Raw genomic sequence first — 20369 nt, 5'->3', positions numbered from 1 at the left:
GGCATTAATTTAATGATACCCCTGAGAACTGCAGGCAGGATGCGTCAATTTACATAGATAATTCACAATTATGAGTTTAATCTGAATCTTAATCCCGCCAATTGCCAACTAATTTAACTAAATATGTTATATTTTTAATCGTTTGCCATGTTTATATCACATGTTTCAAAGGCATCTGCGTATTGTGTACATAACAGAACGCATTATGAATTAAAATTGTAATTTCCAACAGTGACGAGCATTATTTATATGCGTTCTTAAATTTACACAAGCACTACGTGTGGTCAGCAGCATGTGTAGATTTTGTTAGTAGCTACGAAAAGATCGGAGCTACTAAAATATTGATGAATGCGGAGATGCACGTAAATTTCCGTCTGCGAACGGTTTACACACAAATTCGTTCTGCTCACGTTTCATGAATGAGGCCCAGTATGTTTAGCATGGGTGAAAGAATAAAGGCAGCATCTGAAAGATGGGTCAAGTGCTAGCCTCATCTTGGAGAAGTAAAGTACCTCTTGCTGATTTGAGTGCAGATGGCATACAGACTCGTGTCTTGGAGAAACTGATTTCGCTAATCACTGAAATGGCACAGCAGAGCAGCAGTGATGGTTTGGACCAGGTCAATACGGCAGCTGGTGGCCCTGATGGCACAAACAAGTTTGGGTTTTTGACAGGGAGGTGAAGGTAGAGAACTGAATCTGTGGGTTAGGAGAAGAGGGTTTTAGATGTAGTAGAAAGAAGAGAGCAGAAAGTCTGAGAGGTTATACAGCAAGCCAGACTTGTGTGATTTTCTCTCAGCTACCTGAAATCTCAGTTATTTGGTGCGCATGACTTCACACAGATAAGGGGAAAGTGGGGATGTGGAGGTCAGTCTAGTGGAAAGGTTTTGGAGACTGTCAAAGAGAAGAGAGAAGAGAGAAGAGGAGAAAAAGAAAGGAAGTAGAATGTGCATATTTTCTTAAATAGTGATGATGTTAAATGAGTCCAAGTTCATACAGTTAGTATTAGTCAAACGCAGCAATCAAGCAGTGCAGTTAAAAGTGATTTACTTTTTGTAGAAATATATTTCAGACATACATGTTACACTCAAAAGAAATATATGCGATATCACAGTTCGAGGCACAATAGAGAACAGTCTTGGTGCATATGTCTTAATGCTGCCTAAGGGCTAAAAAGAGGAACTGTGACATTGACTGATTCTAAGATTACTCCAGACTAAATCATTTCCAAGGAACTGAAGGTAAAGTAAGGTTAACTAAACAGTGAACCTCATCTGGAGAATGTAATTCCAGAAAAAAGATCTTGCATATACTAACAATGGATCAAACAATGTGTGATGGGAAAGGCTGATGTAAACAACTTGAAGACATAACGAGGTGTGTTGCAGCAAAAATTATTCATAGTGACAGGTTGTTCTGTTTTATGTTTTTTTCTAGTTCTCTTTATACATCCATGGTTCCCAGTGAAACCAAAAGTCAAGGTTGTTACTTCAAATTATGTTTGCAATGTAACTTCTGTGCATAGCTACGTCACATTCAGCATTGCGTACATAACTACAGTAACTACTGTAATAAGCTCATATCCGGAAGTAGTTATTTTATGCAAACTATCTTTCTCTAAGCCTAACCATGTAGTTTTGTTTGCTACACCTTAAAAATGTTCACAACATTGACAATGTATTTAAAACAGCAACCATTACATTTAGGTATAAGGATGTGCTGATGTCCTGCTACAGTTAAGAGCGGTAATTTAGGAAAACACTCCTTTCGGTAGGGCTGGGCAATAATTCAATACAATAATTTATCATCTTTCATTAACAAATATTTATGTATATATATATATATATATATATAATATATATATATATATTTATGTATATATATATATATATATATATATTTATGTATATATATATATATATATATATTTATGTATATATATATATATATATATATATATATATATATATACACACACACATAAATATTTGTTAATGAAAGATGATAAATTATTGTATTGAATTATTGCCCAGCCCTACTGAAAGGAGTGTTTTCCTAATATATATATATATATATATATATATATATATATATATATATATATATATATATATATATATATATATATATATATACATATATATGTATATATGGCTGTAGTTTTTCATATTAACATGATATATTGTTATTGAGGCAAGAAATTATCTATATCAGGATAGAAGATTTTGGCCATCTCCCAGCCCTACCTGTTGGTCATATTAGTAGGTAGGACCAAACAAACAACCTCTGTGGTCATACTGGAAGACTTGTTAAGTAGTGGAGCACTTCAGCCTCTTGTGGCTGAAATTAGTATTACAACAAAAAGTATCCAGTTTCACATCTGAAAAAGAAAATAAGGGACACAGACAGATTATCCTGGCAAAGACTTTTTTTGACCTATTCATAAATCATAAGCACAGTTGAGAAAACAATTTAGATCAGACTTTGAAAATGGATCACAAGGTTTTGTGAAATGTTTTGCTCAGGGTTTCCACATCTATCTTCTAGACTAACCTCAGTTTTTGCCTCTTTGTGATCTCTATGACTCAATTTACATATTGTGCTTCCCCTATGAGACCTTTCCTACTGGATTATTGCTGAGGGTTGTGAGAGAGGACGCACTCCCTGTTTATGTCCACTGGGTGGCCCACTGGTATAAAGAGTGAATGAACACTGCTGCACAAGCTCAGAATGAATCCTAAAAAGGATGTCTGTGGTTACAAGGACGATGAGGTGAGTGGCCTTCGAAGAGGCTGAAAGATAAAAAAAATGAATTATATGGTAAATTACAAGGAGAGTTCAACATTTACTTTGGTTTCATTTTTTTTCTCTCATGATAACTATAAAATCATACCATAACTTTGAAAACACATTATTATAATAATATTTTTTTCTTGAATGAAAAATAGGCTAGCCATGAAATATGAAAAAAAAAAACTATACTTCCCACTCAGTGACATCTAATCAGCAAGACAACATTACCAGTGCTGTTAATGGGAAGTTGTGGGGTTTAACTGCTTGTGGTTGGGAGAGTGAAAGTGGGAGGTCTTGAGGAGGGAGGGTGCAACACCCTCATCTGCCTCCACTTACCAGTCTGATGTGCTTCTGGCTCCATCCAACATCTCCCACAGCCACAACCACAACCTCTGAATGGAACATCCTGCACAGTCCAGCTCCTCTGCACTGCTTCAAGGGCCATGTTTGATATTTAGCTGATGCTGGAATTTTATTGTTAGTGCATTTTTTTGTAATTCTCTGCTCCCATTTCTGAAGAGTGGCATGGCAGGAAGGGTGGGTTGTTTTATAAAGCATCTGCCGTGGTCCACTTGTCTCCCTAGAGCTGAAGTGATGTGGTGGGTCAAAGATGAAGTCTCCATCCTGAAGGCTCGGCTCTGTCCTGTAGGATTCGTATGGTGGGAGTGTGTAAATATGTCAAGGGCAACATTCTGACAAGAACTGTACAAGAGCTGTTTTGTTCTGCACAGCCATCATAGGAGTATGTTTTTAATGCAGAGCAATACCCAGATTTAGCGCTTTGTACTTGTTTTATCTGTGTTACTTCTTTTGGTTAAATCCAATTTCAAATCAAACCAACTTGGCTTCAAATCATGTGGTCTTTTCCATTTGATTTGCATTGAATCACCCCCTCTTTCAAGTGTCTACTTTCCAATTTTTTGACCCTTTGTATTTCTTTCTTTTACAGTATCAGTTTTGTTACATTGATATTATTATTCAGTCTCAAGGGGCACCCTTACTCTTCCTGTTTCAAGAACTCAGGATTTTATTCCACTACTTCCCTGTTTTTAACACCCTGGCTCACAGTGTGAGATAGATTTCTTAAATACTAACTGTAACCTGTCCCGCCTCGTTCTCGTCTTTATATTCTGCAGCCCAATTTGACTCACATGAAGAAAAACAATGGTGGCCTAAGTGTGTGTGTGAAATCTGGTTGACAGCCAGATAAAACATTTGAAGCCACAAGCCAAATGTTCTGGCTTCATAGGTGGTCTGATGTTCGATGCTGTGTGCTCGACTTACGTTGACCCTAATACTTTTGGTCTGGCTGAACCTCTGAAGGAGAAAAACAACATTAAGACTAATGTAGCACATTAAAAACTGTGCTTTGTCAGCGTAACACCATTTCTAGACAGATGCTTGTACAGTTAAGAGCTTTTCCTGGTACACTTTGACTCTGCGCAACCTGAGGAAAACAACATAAAACCTGTACTTTTTTAAGTACAAGTGTTAATTTACAGCGCATACAGCTACATTTTGTTTAAATTTAAGTTTGAAACAGCCTTGTCTATTTTTAAAGGGGACATTATTATGCTTGTTTTAAGGTTCATACTATCTGTATTTTCTTCAAGATGTGTTAATATGCTTTAATGTTCAAAAACCACATTATTATTTCTGTCGGTCTGAAATACCTGAATTCACATTTTCTCAATTTCAAATCAGACACACACTTTTTCTCAATTTTTCAGAATCAAATGATTCTCAATTCAAATTCCTTATTATTTTAAAACCTGTCTCTTTTAGCTTCCCTCCTGAAAGGATGTCCCTGTGCTGTATTTATATAGCTCAGGGACAAGTGAAATGGAAAACATTTTATCTGATTCCCAAGTACCCTGAAATACGACAAAATGGATTAAAGAGAACTGAGCGACGTGACCTCACAGGCACCAGATTTGGATTGTGTGGTGATCAGGTACAGAATACATAGCTTACTAACGTTAATATCTTATTTGGGGCCGAATGAACACAATCTCGTAGTGATGACCCACGGTTTCAACTGTCGATGATTTTATTTTAGGAATAATTCTCCTGTAACACAAATTTCATGGCATTCTCAGGACAATGATATAATATCCTGCATGAGGAGGTGCCTCTCGAAATGTATTCAGACAGTAATGATGTACAGTACAGGCCAAAAGTTTGGACACACACCTTTTCATTCAATGCGTTTTCTTTATTTTCATGACTATTTACATTGTAGATTTTCACTGAAGGCATCAAAACTATGAATAAACACATATGGAATTATGTACTTAACAAAAAAGTGTGAAATAACTGAAAACATGTCTTGTATTTTAGATTCCTCAAAGTAACCACCCTTTGCTTAGTAGAATATAAGACATGTTTTCAGTCATTTCACACTTTTTTGTTAAGTACATAATTCCACATGTGTTCATTAATAGTTTTGATGAATCTACAATGTAAATAGTCATGAAAATAAAGGAAACGCATTGAATGAGAAGGTGTGTCCAAACTTTTGGCCTGTACTGTATGTAACTCTATTGAAGCTATATACTACATACAAGTTAGCACACTGGCTACATTATCATTACACTGGCTGTTGCTAATGCTAAGGTTCACTGAAGTAACGCGAAAGTTGTTCAGGTAATGGTAGATGTATAAATACTGCAGGTCTGCAATGTTGTCTGTATCAGCTGTTGCAAGAATAAGCCATTATGAGGGTCAGTTAGTTTAATCCAACAAGTTTTGCAATATATGCTGGCTTTCAATGTCCTTTCACAAGAAACTACTCACATGTTTCCTGCCAAAATGATGGTGTAATAAAGGCAAGTAACATGACTTCCGGAGCTCTATGTAGCACCTCGACCAACTTTTTAATAAAAAAGAAAGACACAATCTCACACAACCTTTGGAAAAAACTATTAATCTGTTATTTACTTGAAAAGATTTATACCACCTGCCTCTTGTGACCAGTGTATTTAATTTACTAACGATGTCATATTTTTTTAGCTGTATTACAAAATTCTGGGAAAAATCAAACCGTGTTGCATCTTTAGCTTCCTGCTCTTTAGAAATAAAAAGTAGCACTTAAATACACATTCTAACTACACGGAATGACTAATGTTTTGTTTTTATTTTTAAGTGTTGTTTGGCCAACACAATCAAGTGAATCTCCAGTCCTCAGAGGAAAGGGAAATGGCAACCATGACAACCATTCACTCCATTATCATATCATTTCCAGATGTAGTACATATAATTCAAGACATCCCCCCTCCTGCTGGACCACTTATGTTCGGTTTTCAAGATGTTGAAAATATATAAACTATTATTGTGCAATCAGATGTTACTGTTGCTGAGTCTGTCAGAATGACTCCTCCCTGCAATATGGAACTTTATCTTGATCTCAGCTTCCATCTAATTATTATAAAAATAGATTTTTCTAGAGTACTCTATCGCTATCATCTCAACCCAGCTTCCTGTTGCAGCATGTTTTTTCAGCCCCTTCTTGCAGGCAGTAACACTGCTCTCAATGTGCAGCATTGTTATCAGATGTAGCCTATACAACATTGTTTTCATTGAGAATGGTAGCAGTATTGGACTGTCAGACCCACGGAAGACAAAATAATTTCCAGAATGTCTGGAACGCTGCTATTTTTCTCCAGTTGGACTGGCGTGGTTGGAGGGTCTCCACAAGCAATCTGCTGTTAGCGGTGCGGCGGGCAGCAGGAAAGCTGTGGCATCCTTCCTCACTCCCACTGTCACTGCAGCTCAGCGGCAGGGAAGAACCTCCACAACCTGCCCATCATCCGGACTTGGTCACAGGGTCGAAGAGCGAGTATTTTGTTTTCATGTTCACTTGTGAGTGTCGATAAAAGCAAAACTTGAGTCAAGCACACTGCAAAAAAAGAAAAGTTGGGTGAACTCAAAATTTCAAGGCAACAAACTTTGATAATTAATTAATTTAGTTTAATTTGACAATTAAACTAAATATTTTAAGTTTTGTTTTTGAGTTTGCTCAACTCTGAATTTCTCTGGCACGATTGTAACGCCGCTATGAATGTCAGCTAATGTTGTGACCACAATTTTGAGTTAGCATTGATACGCTAATGGCTACTCTTGTAGCTGTAACAAGCAGCGCCGCTAGCATCAGTTAGCCGCTAGCATCAGATAGCCGCTAGCTTTCGCTAATGACCAAATTTCACAACAAAGAAATGAGAGCTAGCAGAACTATTGTCCCTTGTTGTGAACCCCAACTTAAAGATATAAGTAACAACAACTCACCAACTTGTCTTTGAGCAGACAACTGGCTTCCTTTGTTGTGCTAACTTACATTATTGCCCTAAATGTCAGTAATTTATATTTCCAAGTTTTACCAAATTAAATCACTGTTATAGGCCAAAAAATACAAGTTGGCTTTTTTGCAGTGCAGTTAGTCTTTTACAAATAAAAATGTGAAGCAAGAAGTATTTTTCCATTTAAAGGGACATTTTGGAACCAAAGCACGAAGAACAAAGAGGTTTGACATTAATCATGCATAACAGTCTTTCAACAACAGACTGCATAGCAGATGTTTCAACATATTTTTATCTTAAGTATTGTCACATTTCAATGAGTTGAGAAGCAATGCTAATATCCATGTTAGTTTATTGTTTAATCAGTCTTTGACTCACTTGACAATAGAGTAGATTACTTACAGAATCTAAATATATCTCTCAGGAAATAATACTGTGTTTTTGAAAGAGCATGGTATTTTCCTGTAAATCTCTCACATACAATATATACACATTATTTTGTATTATACACATACACTTGCATACACAGTCACAAAAGCATCACATCTGGAAGTGGATTCATCTGGACTTTTGAGGTTTTGCTGTTCAAATAGCTAAGATGCATCTGCATACATTCGACACACGAGAGAACTGAGGGTTGTTTTTACACTTGGTCTGTTTCAGCAATTTAACTGAACTCAGTGATTATTTCTCAAATGTCTACGCACTGATGGGAGATTATGGCCCCTCTGAAATAATAAACCAAACTCAGACCTGAGCAGTTATCCGAGTTGGGTGTGATTTGAGCTCAATTGGATCTTTATTTGCCAGTTATGTGGATCGTGCAGTCAGTCAATTTGTGGCAACTGCTAATTATTTCCTCTGCCAAGGAGTATGTTAGCAAGATATTTAGAGAATAACAACATGGATTTCAGAAATTTGGTGAAACTTTTGAGGAAAACTTAATGGATTTTGGTATTAAAGATGAGGCCTTCTTTGTGTGATTGCAACCAAATTTAAATAGAAAATGTAAATTTCAACACCAGCAATCTTGCAAAATGTGATGGCATTTTTCCTACAGATGGCTCTGCAGTAACATGGTGATTTGATTTATCTATTACTTATGTTAAAGTAATTTAACTATTCTCAAAAAATCTAAACAATTATCACTTTTTTGTGGTATGATGCAAAGTCAGATTAAGACTGATATTTGAATCTTTTAAACATTATTTATGATTAAAATAAGTTGAGAGCCATCTAGGTAAATGCCTCTTCACAAAATGAAAATAAAATCGAAGCTGGAGTGTGGGACTTTCTGTTACATTTAAATCAATGTCTGTTACATTCAAGCCCTTGCCAAGCAAGCTCACACAATGCTGATTAAGCCTATCTCTACCAGAGAAAGCTCTCTGTATTTCTCAGTAAACTGGAGTTGTGGTGTCTGGTGTCTGTGGCACCATTCTCTCGCTTGTGCACTGGAGAAGATGCATTAAGTTTCGGCAATGAATGCTCCAGTTAAAAAAAGAAACTCTGCGTTCAGAAGGATTACAGTAAAAATAAGTGCTCCTGAGGGCAGTGGAGATGCTCATCTGTAGATGTATGTACACGGTCGCTGATAGAGTTGGATTAAGATATTATTACCTCTTTCCATGAAATGAATGTGACAATGTGGATTATTCTTGACAGATAGAGTGTATATCTTGTATATCTTGAAAAAACTTTATTAATCAATCTCTTCCAAACAAATCACAATGAAAATGGAACCACAATTAACAGAGGATTGTGTCTGAAAGCAAAATGATTCCAACTTTATTGGCGACCGTGTAATAAGGACAAATCTACTGTTTGTGTAATTACTCTCACTGCCAGCAGGGGGAGACAAAAGTTCCGCACTCCAGCTTTGACATCAGTCGTATCCAGATCAACTCCATAAAAATACAAATGGGATGTTTAACTCATTGACAATCATTAGACTGGGAAACATTCAGTTTCACTTCAATCCAATTGTCTTTGTAGAACCTTTTGATTAAATAATAGTTTTTGTAACTGCTGTCTCTAACAGTACACAGTGCACCAATTTGGGGCTGAAAACAAACACTACCTCAACAAAAGCTGCTTACATTTCTTCAATCAGACCGTCACAAGCTTGGATTCAAACCACTTATCATCTGACCATGTACTACTGTTTGCCTTCCTGTTTGACTTTGAACTGAGTTAAAATAATGATTAACCATGTCACGATACTTATATGTTTTTTATGGGGGCGCACAGCACATACTGTAGCAGATAATGTAAACACACAGCCTCAGTTGAAAGTAAACAGTACGTCTCATTGATTGATTGTAGATACACATAACAAGGGTGGGGCTATGCAGTGATAATTAAAATGCTGGACATTGTTTCAGAAATTCAAAAATACCCCTAGTCACAAGATGTTTAAAAAATACAGTATATGTGATATACTATTATAATCTTAATATGAATTATATGTGTATGAAAAGGATAAAATCTGAGTTACTACAACTGCTCATCCTTTAACTTTTACGCTAAAAGCCAAGCACACTTGTGGAAATAGCCCGAAAATTGTATCATTTATTTTGAGGTAAATTAAAACTGTTTATAAGCGATTATGATCTGTGTGTGGGAGATTACAGTGTGCACACTTTACATCTCTCTTCAAGTGAATGCCCCACCCTGATGATGTATCTGTTCACATGATTATTGATAAACTGGCCCTCTTATTCAGAAAGTAAATAAAAAAATAAACTAATGCAGTGATGCAACAGACCTCATGCAATAACAAGATTTTAAAATATAATTTTCATTTTACAACTGAGTTCATCACTATAATAGTCTGTTCCTTTTTTTTTCAGTGGCAGGCAAGAAAGCAAAGCAACTTTACCAATAATGTGCAGATTACCTTACTGGATCTGAGCAGCAATACAGTTCAAAATCTACATCAAACACACTGTTTGCAGGTGCTTGGCAGGCGAGTCATTTATAATTTGTGAAGGTTCTGATGTGCCTCTAGTGACCTGGGCAGGCTTTATATTTCCTCAAACAAAACCTTCTAACTAATGCAATCAGGGAATGTACATGCCACCTACTCAGGGTCCTCTATATGACCCCGTGGGGACTCTACAGACCCTATGCGAGGTTCTCCATACAAAATTCAATAACTAATCACATACTGGGCTGAGGCTCTCTGCTCATATTTAGTTTTTTAATGAGTTGATTTGAACTGCTTCTGGTTAATTAACAGGTGATGTGATTTCAGCAGAGATCACAAGAGGTATACTGGTTATGTCTGAACCCTGAATACAAGCTTCATATGAGGATGTCATGTAGTTCTGTGTGACTTCAGAGTGGTGTGGATGTATATTAATATATTCTATGACATTTGTTGTGGAGCTTGACACATGCAAAAACAATCTCTTTATGCCTGTGAGCCTGTCAAAACCTCAGAACTGAATTTATAAATGAGAACATCTCTTCATACCAGCACTTAGATCTAGCTATAGGGTAGTACTGGTGTTGACAAAAAATAGCGGGACTTTCGGAGCCATTAATATTGTACTCTACCTTTAAAATGTGAAGATAATTACTCTGATTATGAAGAATTATGTTCAACACATTAAAATTAAAGGAAAATTCAGCTCTGGAAAGCTTCTTCTTCTCATTCAAGTGATCAAGGCCTCTAGTTTGAGGGCAGTACACATTGATGTTTACTGCAGGCAAAATGTTTGTTTTGCAATGTTGACACAATGCAAATTAGGGCTAGGTGATAATTCAATATGTTTATTGTTTCAATGGAATTGCATTGTGATGAAATCATATATCGTGCTATCATGATACACAGTCATTGTGTATATTGATTTCAATCAGTCAATTTTCTAATATATTTTTTATTTTTACTTAATTACTTTTGTACTTAAGTTCTCAGTGAAATGAGAAAATACTCAATACATTCATCAAGTATTTAATTAACACAGGAGTATGTAACCTAAACTTTAACCTTCACCATTTGGGTATGTCACAGACTATTTTTGAATCACCAGAAAACACTCACTATCATTAACGAGAGATGAAATTACCTTTATCAGAATAGACGCCCATATCACCCAGCCCTAATGCAAATTCATACGTTTTTCCTTAAGAATCCAAATACCTTGGTTTAATTTTATAATTTCAGTTTAAAGCTTACTGGTTCTGCTTGTGTGTTAGGAGATGGCATCATGCATTATTTATTTTTCTTGTGACTACGTAGCATATTGCAACTCTACAGTGAAATTTAGGCAGCCATGCATAGGTCAATCGTGAACACTGTCAGCAGAATACGCATAACAGACCCAATATCAGGGAAGCTGCGCCCACTGCAACAGTATAGTGCTTAAGATCCCTCAGCATATTTCATTAATGTTTCTGTGAAACTGAGAAAACACTGCACTGGGGAGTTATCAGCTGATTGTGCCAATTTACCACCCTCAAACTAGAAGGTCAAGTGTCTTAGTGGAGAGCTTCACTCAGTGAAAAAAAACAATAACAGCACTTAGTGGTTTTTGCTTGGTTTGTCCTTTCACTGCAGAACTGGATAGATCAGATCAAGTTCTGGAAGGTGACAGGAAATTCCACAGTTAGCTACGTCGCTCTTAACACAGTCCAGAGCAGCGAGAGAGCCCAGTCAGACACTGGCTCCATAGGGGGGAGATAAGTGCCGGTTACGCCAAGAGGTTGAAAAGGGGGGAGTGGGAGGGGCGTGGGTAATCTCCAAGGAGGGAGCTCTCACGTCACCACTTGCTGCACTGTTGAGCGTTCATGAGGGCAGGACTGGTCTCTGCAGTTCAGCCTCCTGAGCAGCCGCTGAAGCTTGTTGGAGAAGTTTTTGTTCATCTGCCTATACATGAGAGGCATCGCAAAGCTGCTAGAGAAAGCCAGCAGTTTAGACACACATCTCAAGAAATAATAAGTAGGTAAGTAATGTGCATTGCTAATGTACCCTGGTGCACCAGCTACAGTGTGTACCAACAGGGTCATGTAGTATGGGGTCCACAATATGAACTGTACACAGACTGAGGCTAGCAACAGTCTGTGGATAGAAGGGTCCAAGCGAGCAGAGTCCTGGTCTAGAGGTGTAGACTCCTTCCGAATGCGCAAAATGAGCACAAAGGCATAAAGAACAGCCAGAGCTGGAACCACGTAGCCGATGAACATCATGATGGCGTCTGCTGCCTCCTTGTTCTGCATTTTGGAGCACTCAACCATCTTGGTGGAGATGTGGTTGCACACATAGAAGAGCAGCGAAGAGAAGCTAGTGAGCACCGCGCCACCCCAGATGAACCCGCACACATGTTTGGTGTTATACACACTGGACATGTATGTACGAGGCAGCGCCCGCTCTATATAGTAGTCCAGACTGAGCAGCGTGGTGGAATACATGATAACCAGAGAGGAGATGTTGAAGAGGATGATCAGAGTGATGTAGACCTCGTTGTTGTACTCCCACGCATGCCAGCGTGTGAAGGTGGAGCTCAGCAGCTCCACGGGCGCCACCAGGTTGAGCACAAGGCCCGCGATGGCCATGTTGACGAAATAAACATCCGGCATGGTCATGGACACCTTGTTAGAGAGGTTGACCACGACCAGCAGCACATTGTAGCACAGCCCCAATGGGAAGCACACGAGGAGGTAGATGAGGGAGAAGACTGACAGAATGAGGCCGAAGTCCTGGCAGAGCCGGAAGTCCACGCTAGTGTCCGTCTCATTGTAAACCAGGCAGAGCCACATCGCTGGGCTCTGACAGGTCGAGTCTCTCAACAGGTCGACTGCAGGCAGAGAAACAGGAAGACAAAAGTTAGGAACAGAACAAATAATGAATGTCATAGTTGATATTAATTACCAGTAATATTTAGAGCTACGTATGTATTATCAACAATTGAGCATATATAACAACTAGTACTTTCATGTATTTAATTTAAAGTTGAAGAAATCTTTTATGTGTATGTGAGAATCACACAATGCTTTTTAATGCTCATTTCATAGAACAACAAAATAAGTTCAGAACATTGTCCAGTACCTTGAGTGTCTCGACATTGTATTTTTGTGAGCTTATCTGGACTTAGGTTTTATGTATCGTGTGTGTTTTACAAGCAAGTCTGTGTGGGTGTTCTGTGTTTTGCCTGGCTGCAATACAGATTTAACAAGTTTAAGCGGAGAGTTGAGAATCCTTATTATGTTGAATTATATTATTAAAGTAGGTGATCACACTAGAGCAAACAAGTTCTGTTTGTTGCTGGGAAAGGGGACTGAGGTAAAGTATTAACTTTGGAGGAAGTCACAAATGCAAAGCAGCCAAAAAAACACAGTCAGTTGTTTTTTCCTCCACGAGCAAAATTCAGCACTCTCTGTTATTGGTTTCTGTGCTGGCTAGAGGAGCAAACAAGGCCTTGACATAAAAACACGTCAGCCACGGCACAGCTATTGTGCCCCGGGGAACACTGTTAATTTCACTTCACTGCATCTGACTGGCTGAATACAAATGCCTCACAATATGTTTCGTTTGCTAGCTCAGCCTCAAAACCCACTATTTCCACTCTTTGAGAGCCACACTAGCCAGAGCAAGTGTTTGACGCCTCTGCAAGCTTTTTGTGTCCTGCCTTTTCTCTCTATCACAGTCACATGCAGGGGTATTGCTCGCTGTGCAATGCTGCCTTTGTGCTTTTCACATGGTCAAGCAGCAAGATAAAAGAAAAGCACTTTTCTTGCCTGACACTTTACAGACTGCTTTGGTGTGACTGCTCTGATGCACCTTCTGTTCAGGTCGACTGGGGGTTGGGCATGTGGTGATGGGTAGATTTATAAAGAGTGAAATGTGAAGCAGGCTCTGACGAAGGGTCAGCAAGGATCGAGTCGCGGGGGTTGGAGTTCAGGGCAAGGTCAAAGAAAATGACCATGCTCATGTCGGGAGTGTTCGGGATCAAGCTTGACAGGGCTGCCAGTTTTGAAAAGCTTGTGTAATGCTGCCTTGCATAATTAACTCAGGTTATTTGAAATAAATTATTCACAGTTTTTGGTCATGGAAATGGAAAATCATTAAACTATCGCAGGATTGCTGGGATAAGTTGGCTGTATTTTATTTTCTCAGTGATAATTTGGAAGTTATGTTTCCTCATGTCTGGCCTCATTCCCAAAACTGCTTGCTCTCTGAAGAGCAAATAAAGTAAAAAAAAAAAAAAAAGTGAATGCGATAATCTCTACAGAGTTTTCAGGGAACCTCTTCTTTAAAAGTACAGTGGAACAAAGTGCAGGAAGGCAGTTTTGTTTTGAGGAGGATGAGTAACGATGCCAGTAAAGGGGAAACATTCTTCCGTTTTACTTACGTAACACCACTACAGAGGGGCTGTTTTGGCCTTAAGCCTCAGACACAGACGCATATACGCACACAAGGGCTCAGTCCCTCCTCTGGATTACTCCAATTGGCTGTAATGAGACTACAGTGGAGGCTGGAGCTCAGAGCGGGACTGGACCAGGAATAGGTGGAAGAAAGTGTTGAGTTACTCTTGACAAAACAACCTGTCTTCACCTAGACGGGAGCAATGGTCAGACCTCTTGTAAACAAGGCTCTCTAACATAAGCAACTAGGTGACTCATTTACTAAAACAGACTGTGACACAAGTACATAATTAGCTATGGTCCTCTCCCACAGATTATGTACTTTTCTCTGAAAGTGTTGTAGACTGGAAGAAGTTTGTTTACCCTTCACTACTTCAATAACCTCTGATCGCTTAAGGAGAAAATGAAGAGAAGTTGGTGATTATTAAAGAGAGCACGGTGCATTGTGGCTGCCTGTTCCTATTCATTAGCACCTGCTGTGTACTGACATTTTAGGCACCCTTTCATTACCACGTTGGCTCACACTATAGCTTCCGAGAGCTGCAGGGTTTCTAAAATTCTGCATAAATGCCTTTGTGGTTTTGTGGTGCCAGGCCTGTCATGATAATAACTTTATCCACTTACCAAGCTCAGCAAAAAATGATCAAGGTCATGTCCATATGTGGTACAATATTGCCTCTTCTGGTTACATGCAGGTTTGTTTACATAACAGTGTTACCAACATTTTAGCCGACATAATGCCACAAAAACAGCAGGTCTTTCCAGACCATTATAAGACTTGGGCACAGCGCCTGGGACAAGAGAGCCTGTAAATGTGAACGAGCAGACATGTCAACTGAGCAACTTGTTGGGTTTAACCTGTCCACCAATCAGAAGCTGGGTTTCTGACTTGTCTACCAATAAGAGGCTGCAATCCTGGGCATGTGTGTGAAAGCTCTGAATACAAACACATTACGCACTGGAATAACAGGAGATTTACATCATAAAAATGTTGGTCATCACTGCAGAAGCATCATGTGAACATTTCTGTCTTGCGTCGTTTCACACAACATCGCAGATAGGGCAAAGGACAGTCCAGCAGATGCCGTTAATGCAAGACTTATGGAGTCCAACTGCAAAAAATCTCAACAGAAGAGGATGGGGCAACAACAGATGTACGTGTATGCAGAGGAAGAATTCTCCAACTATTTTGAGGAACATGGTGTTTTTGTCTGGTATATTTAATATTCAATAAGTTTTCAATTACCTGAAAAAGCATTGGCATGTCCATCTGAAAGACATTTCTGATCTTTCATCAGATGGACATAACCCTTTATATGCTTTTCCTTCACAACACAGCTGATTTTTTCCCCCTACATTTGTTTGGATTACAGTATTAGACGGAAATTGTTGGTGCAGATTTTCCTGAATATTGATCCCTGCTCCCATTCACACATGACCCCAGGCAGGAAATGGGTCTGAACATTTCAGGTAGAAAGTGGGATTGGGTTTCAAGATACAATTTGGACAATATTGGCCTATAGTATTTGACACAAGACCTTGAGAGTGACAAAACTCTGACGAAGTAGATATGAAAACTGACACCATGGCATTTATGTTACGTACTAGACTGAAGGTAAACAGTGGAAACTGAAACCTTGGAATTCCCTATGTTTACCTACTGGAAGTGACTGAAATTTGATAGTATTAACACGTATTTTGTTTCACACTGAACCATCAGGCCCCTCATTTTAAAATCAGTCAGGTCATAGTTTCCACACTATTTAGTTTTTGACTCATGAATAGAGAAGAAAAGTTACTCCAATATTAGGGAGCAGTTAGTGTCCTCTGCATTTCCTCCAAGTCACTTCAAAGATGGAAAACACATTCAGTTGCTATAGCTCATACTAAACAATATTTGAAATCATGGTTTTCATATTAAACTATGGAACAACCACTGCTAGCTTTGCACTGTCTGCATCAATTCACTCTGGACAACTTCTACTTTGGTGTTGTCATTGCACTTTAGCGCTGCACATTTTGCCAGCAGCTCATGATAATGAAAACTCTAGTTTTCCACTCCGCTGAGGGGACAAACAGGCGAGGTGAAAGAAAAATGTCTACTCCTACTCATACCATATGAGCTATGTCTGTCTCAATTCACAGTAATGAGGACCATTTCAATCTGAAGATTGTGCCAAAACTGCAGATGGAAGTTGTTGGGGTTGAATTAAGGTCAGAGACACGCTGTTTATAAAAGTAAAACAACAGGCACTAGATTCTGTTGTTATTACAGCATGTGTACTACCTGAGGTATATAAAGGTGTGGTAGTCGTCTCTCTTTTTCAGGCAATATCAAAGCATTTATCTAAGTATGCAAGTTTGTTATTGAAGTATGCGAGGATAAACAAGAAGCAAATTTCTGCTTCCTGTTACTATAAACATGCCATAGGTAAAATGAAGGTTAATTATGAATAGCCTTAGCTCTTGTCAGACTTCTTCTTGCACGACTTTGACTGCAGTCGTAGACTTGGTTAAGCCCTGTCTGAACTTTTTTGCCCTACTCTATGTCAAGAGCAGTTAAGTTAAATATTCCCAGAGGGGGAGGCCGTGCTTCAGCATGCTTCAGCCCCACCAAACATGATCTAGTAAGAGTGACGCCCACGTGCTTGACGTCTCAGCGTTTTGAAGCCAGATCTCGCAGGCTGATGGGAGTAGTGTGACATAGTGGGCCCACACCCCTCATATATCCTTACTGGAATTTATAGGCTCTTCTCAGAAAGTACTGAGTGATGTCACATGATTGACTTCTTGCGTCTGCAGCAGCGTGCGGTGGAGCAGCAACAGAAATACTACAGAACTAAAATAACGTGACTCACAGTTCTCAGCACACAAAAACTGATAACACTGCAAGAATTTCAGAGGTTAAGTGTAACACAATGACATTTGATGCACAACATTCTCTTGCATTTAGTTGTGTATAATTCTAGCTATCTGCCCACAGAACCAAATTAATTACAATATGAGGTCATTAAGATGTAAATGGTCACTAAAGAAACTTTTCTGACTCTAGTATATTTCTCAGCTGCCTTTTATTCTTGGAAAGCAGCCCATTAACTGGGAGTACAAATGAGGGATCTGACTTCAGGTGCATAATAATGCTGCATAACATTTTGCAAATTAAAACTACTAAGCTCTCAGGGGTGATTTAAATACTTCACATCAACTCCATTGCTGTGGAGGGTTTTATATAACTCATTTCCCAAAATCATCATCATCAGTCCCCATAGAGTTGAGTCACAGCGCTTGAATTTTGTTATGAGGAAGACAACTTGTTTTTGAAACAAAATATTTTTGGTATGCTGTACATACAAACAGGTCAATTATCTACCTGCCTACAGGCCTTCATGCTTCAATGTTAATCCACAAGTCTTGACAGGTTAATCACAGAAGAAAATACAAATGCTGATTTAAATGACTCCATTCTGCACAGATGGTGTTTAACAATGTCAACTTTGTTTTTGGAGAAACAGTATTGCCTCATATCAAGTTCTAGTGTAAGAGACTCTGGTCAAGCTCGGGTCACGGCCAGTCAAGACAGACAGCTCCCTCAGCCTCTTTTAGGTAACATATTGAACTGTGACAGGCATCAACAAAGTCAGAGTTCAATGGTTAGCACAAAGCAGGCTTACTGCCATTAAGCCATGGCACACATGCCCACGTCCCCTTCAGTCACATGGATGAAGTTGACGACAACAAGTGTGAAGCCTAAATCTCAAGAAGTATTTAATTTGGTAAGACTTGTCTGAGCAGAACTACTCTGTCACAAAATAGCATTTACTCAGCCTCCTAGTTGCTGGCCATAATTAGTGGTACATTATTAGTAACCAAGAGAAACATCGGTTAACATACTATTATTAAATTCTGACTTTAAAAGCTGATCAAAAGTCTTGATATTATTATCAAAACAAAGTCAAGATTGACACCAATGGAAAATTTAAAAACAAGTTTAAAAACTTGCTCGTGAATATATACATGTGCCTGTGTGGATTAGTATAATTCTTTAAGCAGTTTATGATCTCAAATCTTATTAATGATTAAACTTCCAGTTTGCAGGTGGGTAAATTAACATTATAATCTGATCTGATCTGATCTATAGGTCCCAATGCCAGATGTCATCATGGCAACATGAAAAATATAGGCTATAATTCATGAAAAGAGCAGTCTACTACAACTTTTAAACTACCTTTTATTGAAATACCTTTTAAACTTGACCTCTGATTAAACTGATAACTTTTTCCCAGCACTTGAGAAAGCTGATCCCGTGAGAAACATCTTCAGGTGTTCTTATCCAAATATAAACGCGTCGTTAATACAGTGGAGCTACTACAGCTGAACAAGAAAGAAGAAAAAAAAGAAGAAGGAAGAGCCTATCGTGGTGTCTATTTATTATTGCGGACATTGTGCGTCTCCATCACACTTGACTGCACAGATCAAAGCGTGGATAGCTGTCACGGCTATTATTCTGCCATTTCTGCGGCTATTGTTGGCACAGCTACTCAACTCGCATCTAGCCATCTTTAATGGGGGCAAAATCACTTTTCTGTCACTGTAAGGTGAACATACAAGCCAACATCATCTTAATAGTGGGTCGAAATAATAAAAAGAGAGGATAACTCACCAGTAACGTATATATCTGGCTCGGTGACAAACCTACGGAGGCATTGAATTTGGATGTAGCATTTCCACTGGCATTTCTCAGTCGTTTCATTTCACAAACACAGGTCCTAAAACACTCGCTTCGGCTCCCCACGCGTTCTAAAAAAGCCTATAAAAGAGCGAAAAAGAACCGTTTTGTTACTGCGGAGACTCACTCCATGTATCAACTTTTCGGACGAGGCTTGTTCTGAAAAGGGGCCGTCCGTTGCAGACTTTACTACTGCTGGAGTGCTGCTGAGCCCTACAGTGTGTACACACGTGACCCTCCCCCACTGTCTCTTCGCTCCGCTCTCTGCTGCTGCTGCTCTGACGGTCGCGAGGCCCGAATGGCCATTCTCTGCTGTGATTGGACAGTGGGCAGGGAGGCGGGGCGCGAGGGAGACCGAGTGGAACACACACAAACACACACACACACACACACGCACGCACGCACACACATATTCTTGTATTCTTTTACTTCTATCTTTGTGGGGGCCCTCATTGGAATAGTGAACTTTTCATTAGTTTTAGTTTTAATTTCGTTGTGAATTTTTGTTTTCAGTTTCAGTTAGTTTTAATTAGTTTTTAGACTGAGTTTGCTAGTTTTAGTTTTTATTAGTTTAAATTTTTTGTAATGGGGTTATTGTTGGGTGGGAGATTAAAAGAGGTCACAGTAAATGTTGCCTTTATTTCCTTTGTCTGATCCATCTTCATTATGTATGAAAAAAGTTGACAAAGACGAAAACAAAGGACATTTTTTACTATAATTTTAGTTAGTTTTAGTTAGTTTTGTAACCATAAAATACAGTTTCAGTTAGTTATCATTTGTTTAAAAAACTATTTCAGTTATCAATAATGTTTTTTCAATTCTAGTTTTCATTATTACCTTTCCTTTTCGTTAACTATAATACCTTGTTCCCTAGCCCCATACGTTAACCCTAACATGAACCTAACTGTAACCTTTAACCCTAAAATAAAGTGTGAAATCTCAAAAAAGCCTTTAAAGAAGTGAGGACCGGCCGAAATGTCCTCACTTTGCAAAAATGTCCTCACTCTGTTGGTTAAAAACGGTTCCGGTGTTCCGGTCCTCACTATGTAGGAAGTACAAGAACACACGCGCACACACACACACACACACACACACACACACACACACACACACACACACACACACAAACACTACCCTCCAAACACACTACAAGTTCATCATTTTGTAGTATTTTATAAGAACGATAGG

The 20369-nt window shown here is 38.7% G+C and overlaps 1 protein-coding gene across 1 annotated transcript; it reads right to left on the bottom strand.

The window, feature by feature from the left end:
- Nucleotides 1-8542: 8542 nt before the first annotated feature.
- On the bottom strand, nt 8543-19371 carry gpr146 (G protein-coupled receptor 146). Its single transcript, XM_059348347.1, has 2 exons — nt 19116-19371; nt 8543-12888 (listed from the first exon to the last, which is right to left on the bottom strand). The coding sequence occupies exon 2, from the start codon at nt 12848-12850 to the stop codon at nt 11849-11851; it is 1002 nt and encodes a 333-aa protein (XP_059204330.1). The 5' UTR covers nt 12851-12888; nt 19116-19371; the 3' UTR covers nt 8543-11848.
- Between the last annotated feature and the right edge of the window lie 998 nt (nt 19372-20369).

The sequence above is a fragment of the Centropristis striata genome, chromosome 13 (assembly GCF_030273125.1).
Source record: "Centropristis striata isolate RG_2023a ecotype Rhode Island chromosome 13, C.striata_1.0, whole genome shotgun sequence".
Taxonomy (NCBI): Eukaryota; Metazoa; Chordata; class Actinopteri; order Perciformes; family Serranidae; genus Centropristis; species Centropristis striata.
The sequence above is the reverse complement of the archived record's forward strand: the minus strand, read 5'-3'. Positions and strand labels throughout refer to the sequence as shown.

Coding starts and splice junctions, on each gene's coding strand:
- gpr146 (XM_059348347.1), bottom strand. CDS start 12,850: ATGTGGCTCTGCCTGGTTTACAATGAGACGGACACTAGCGTGGACTTC.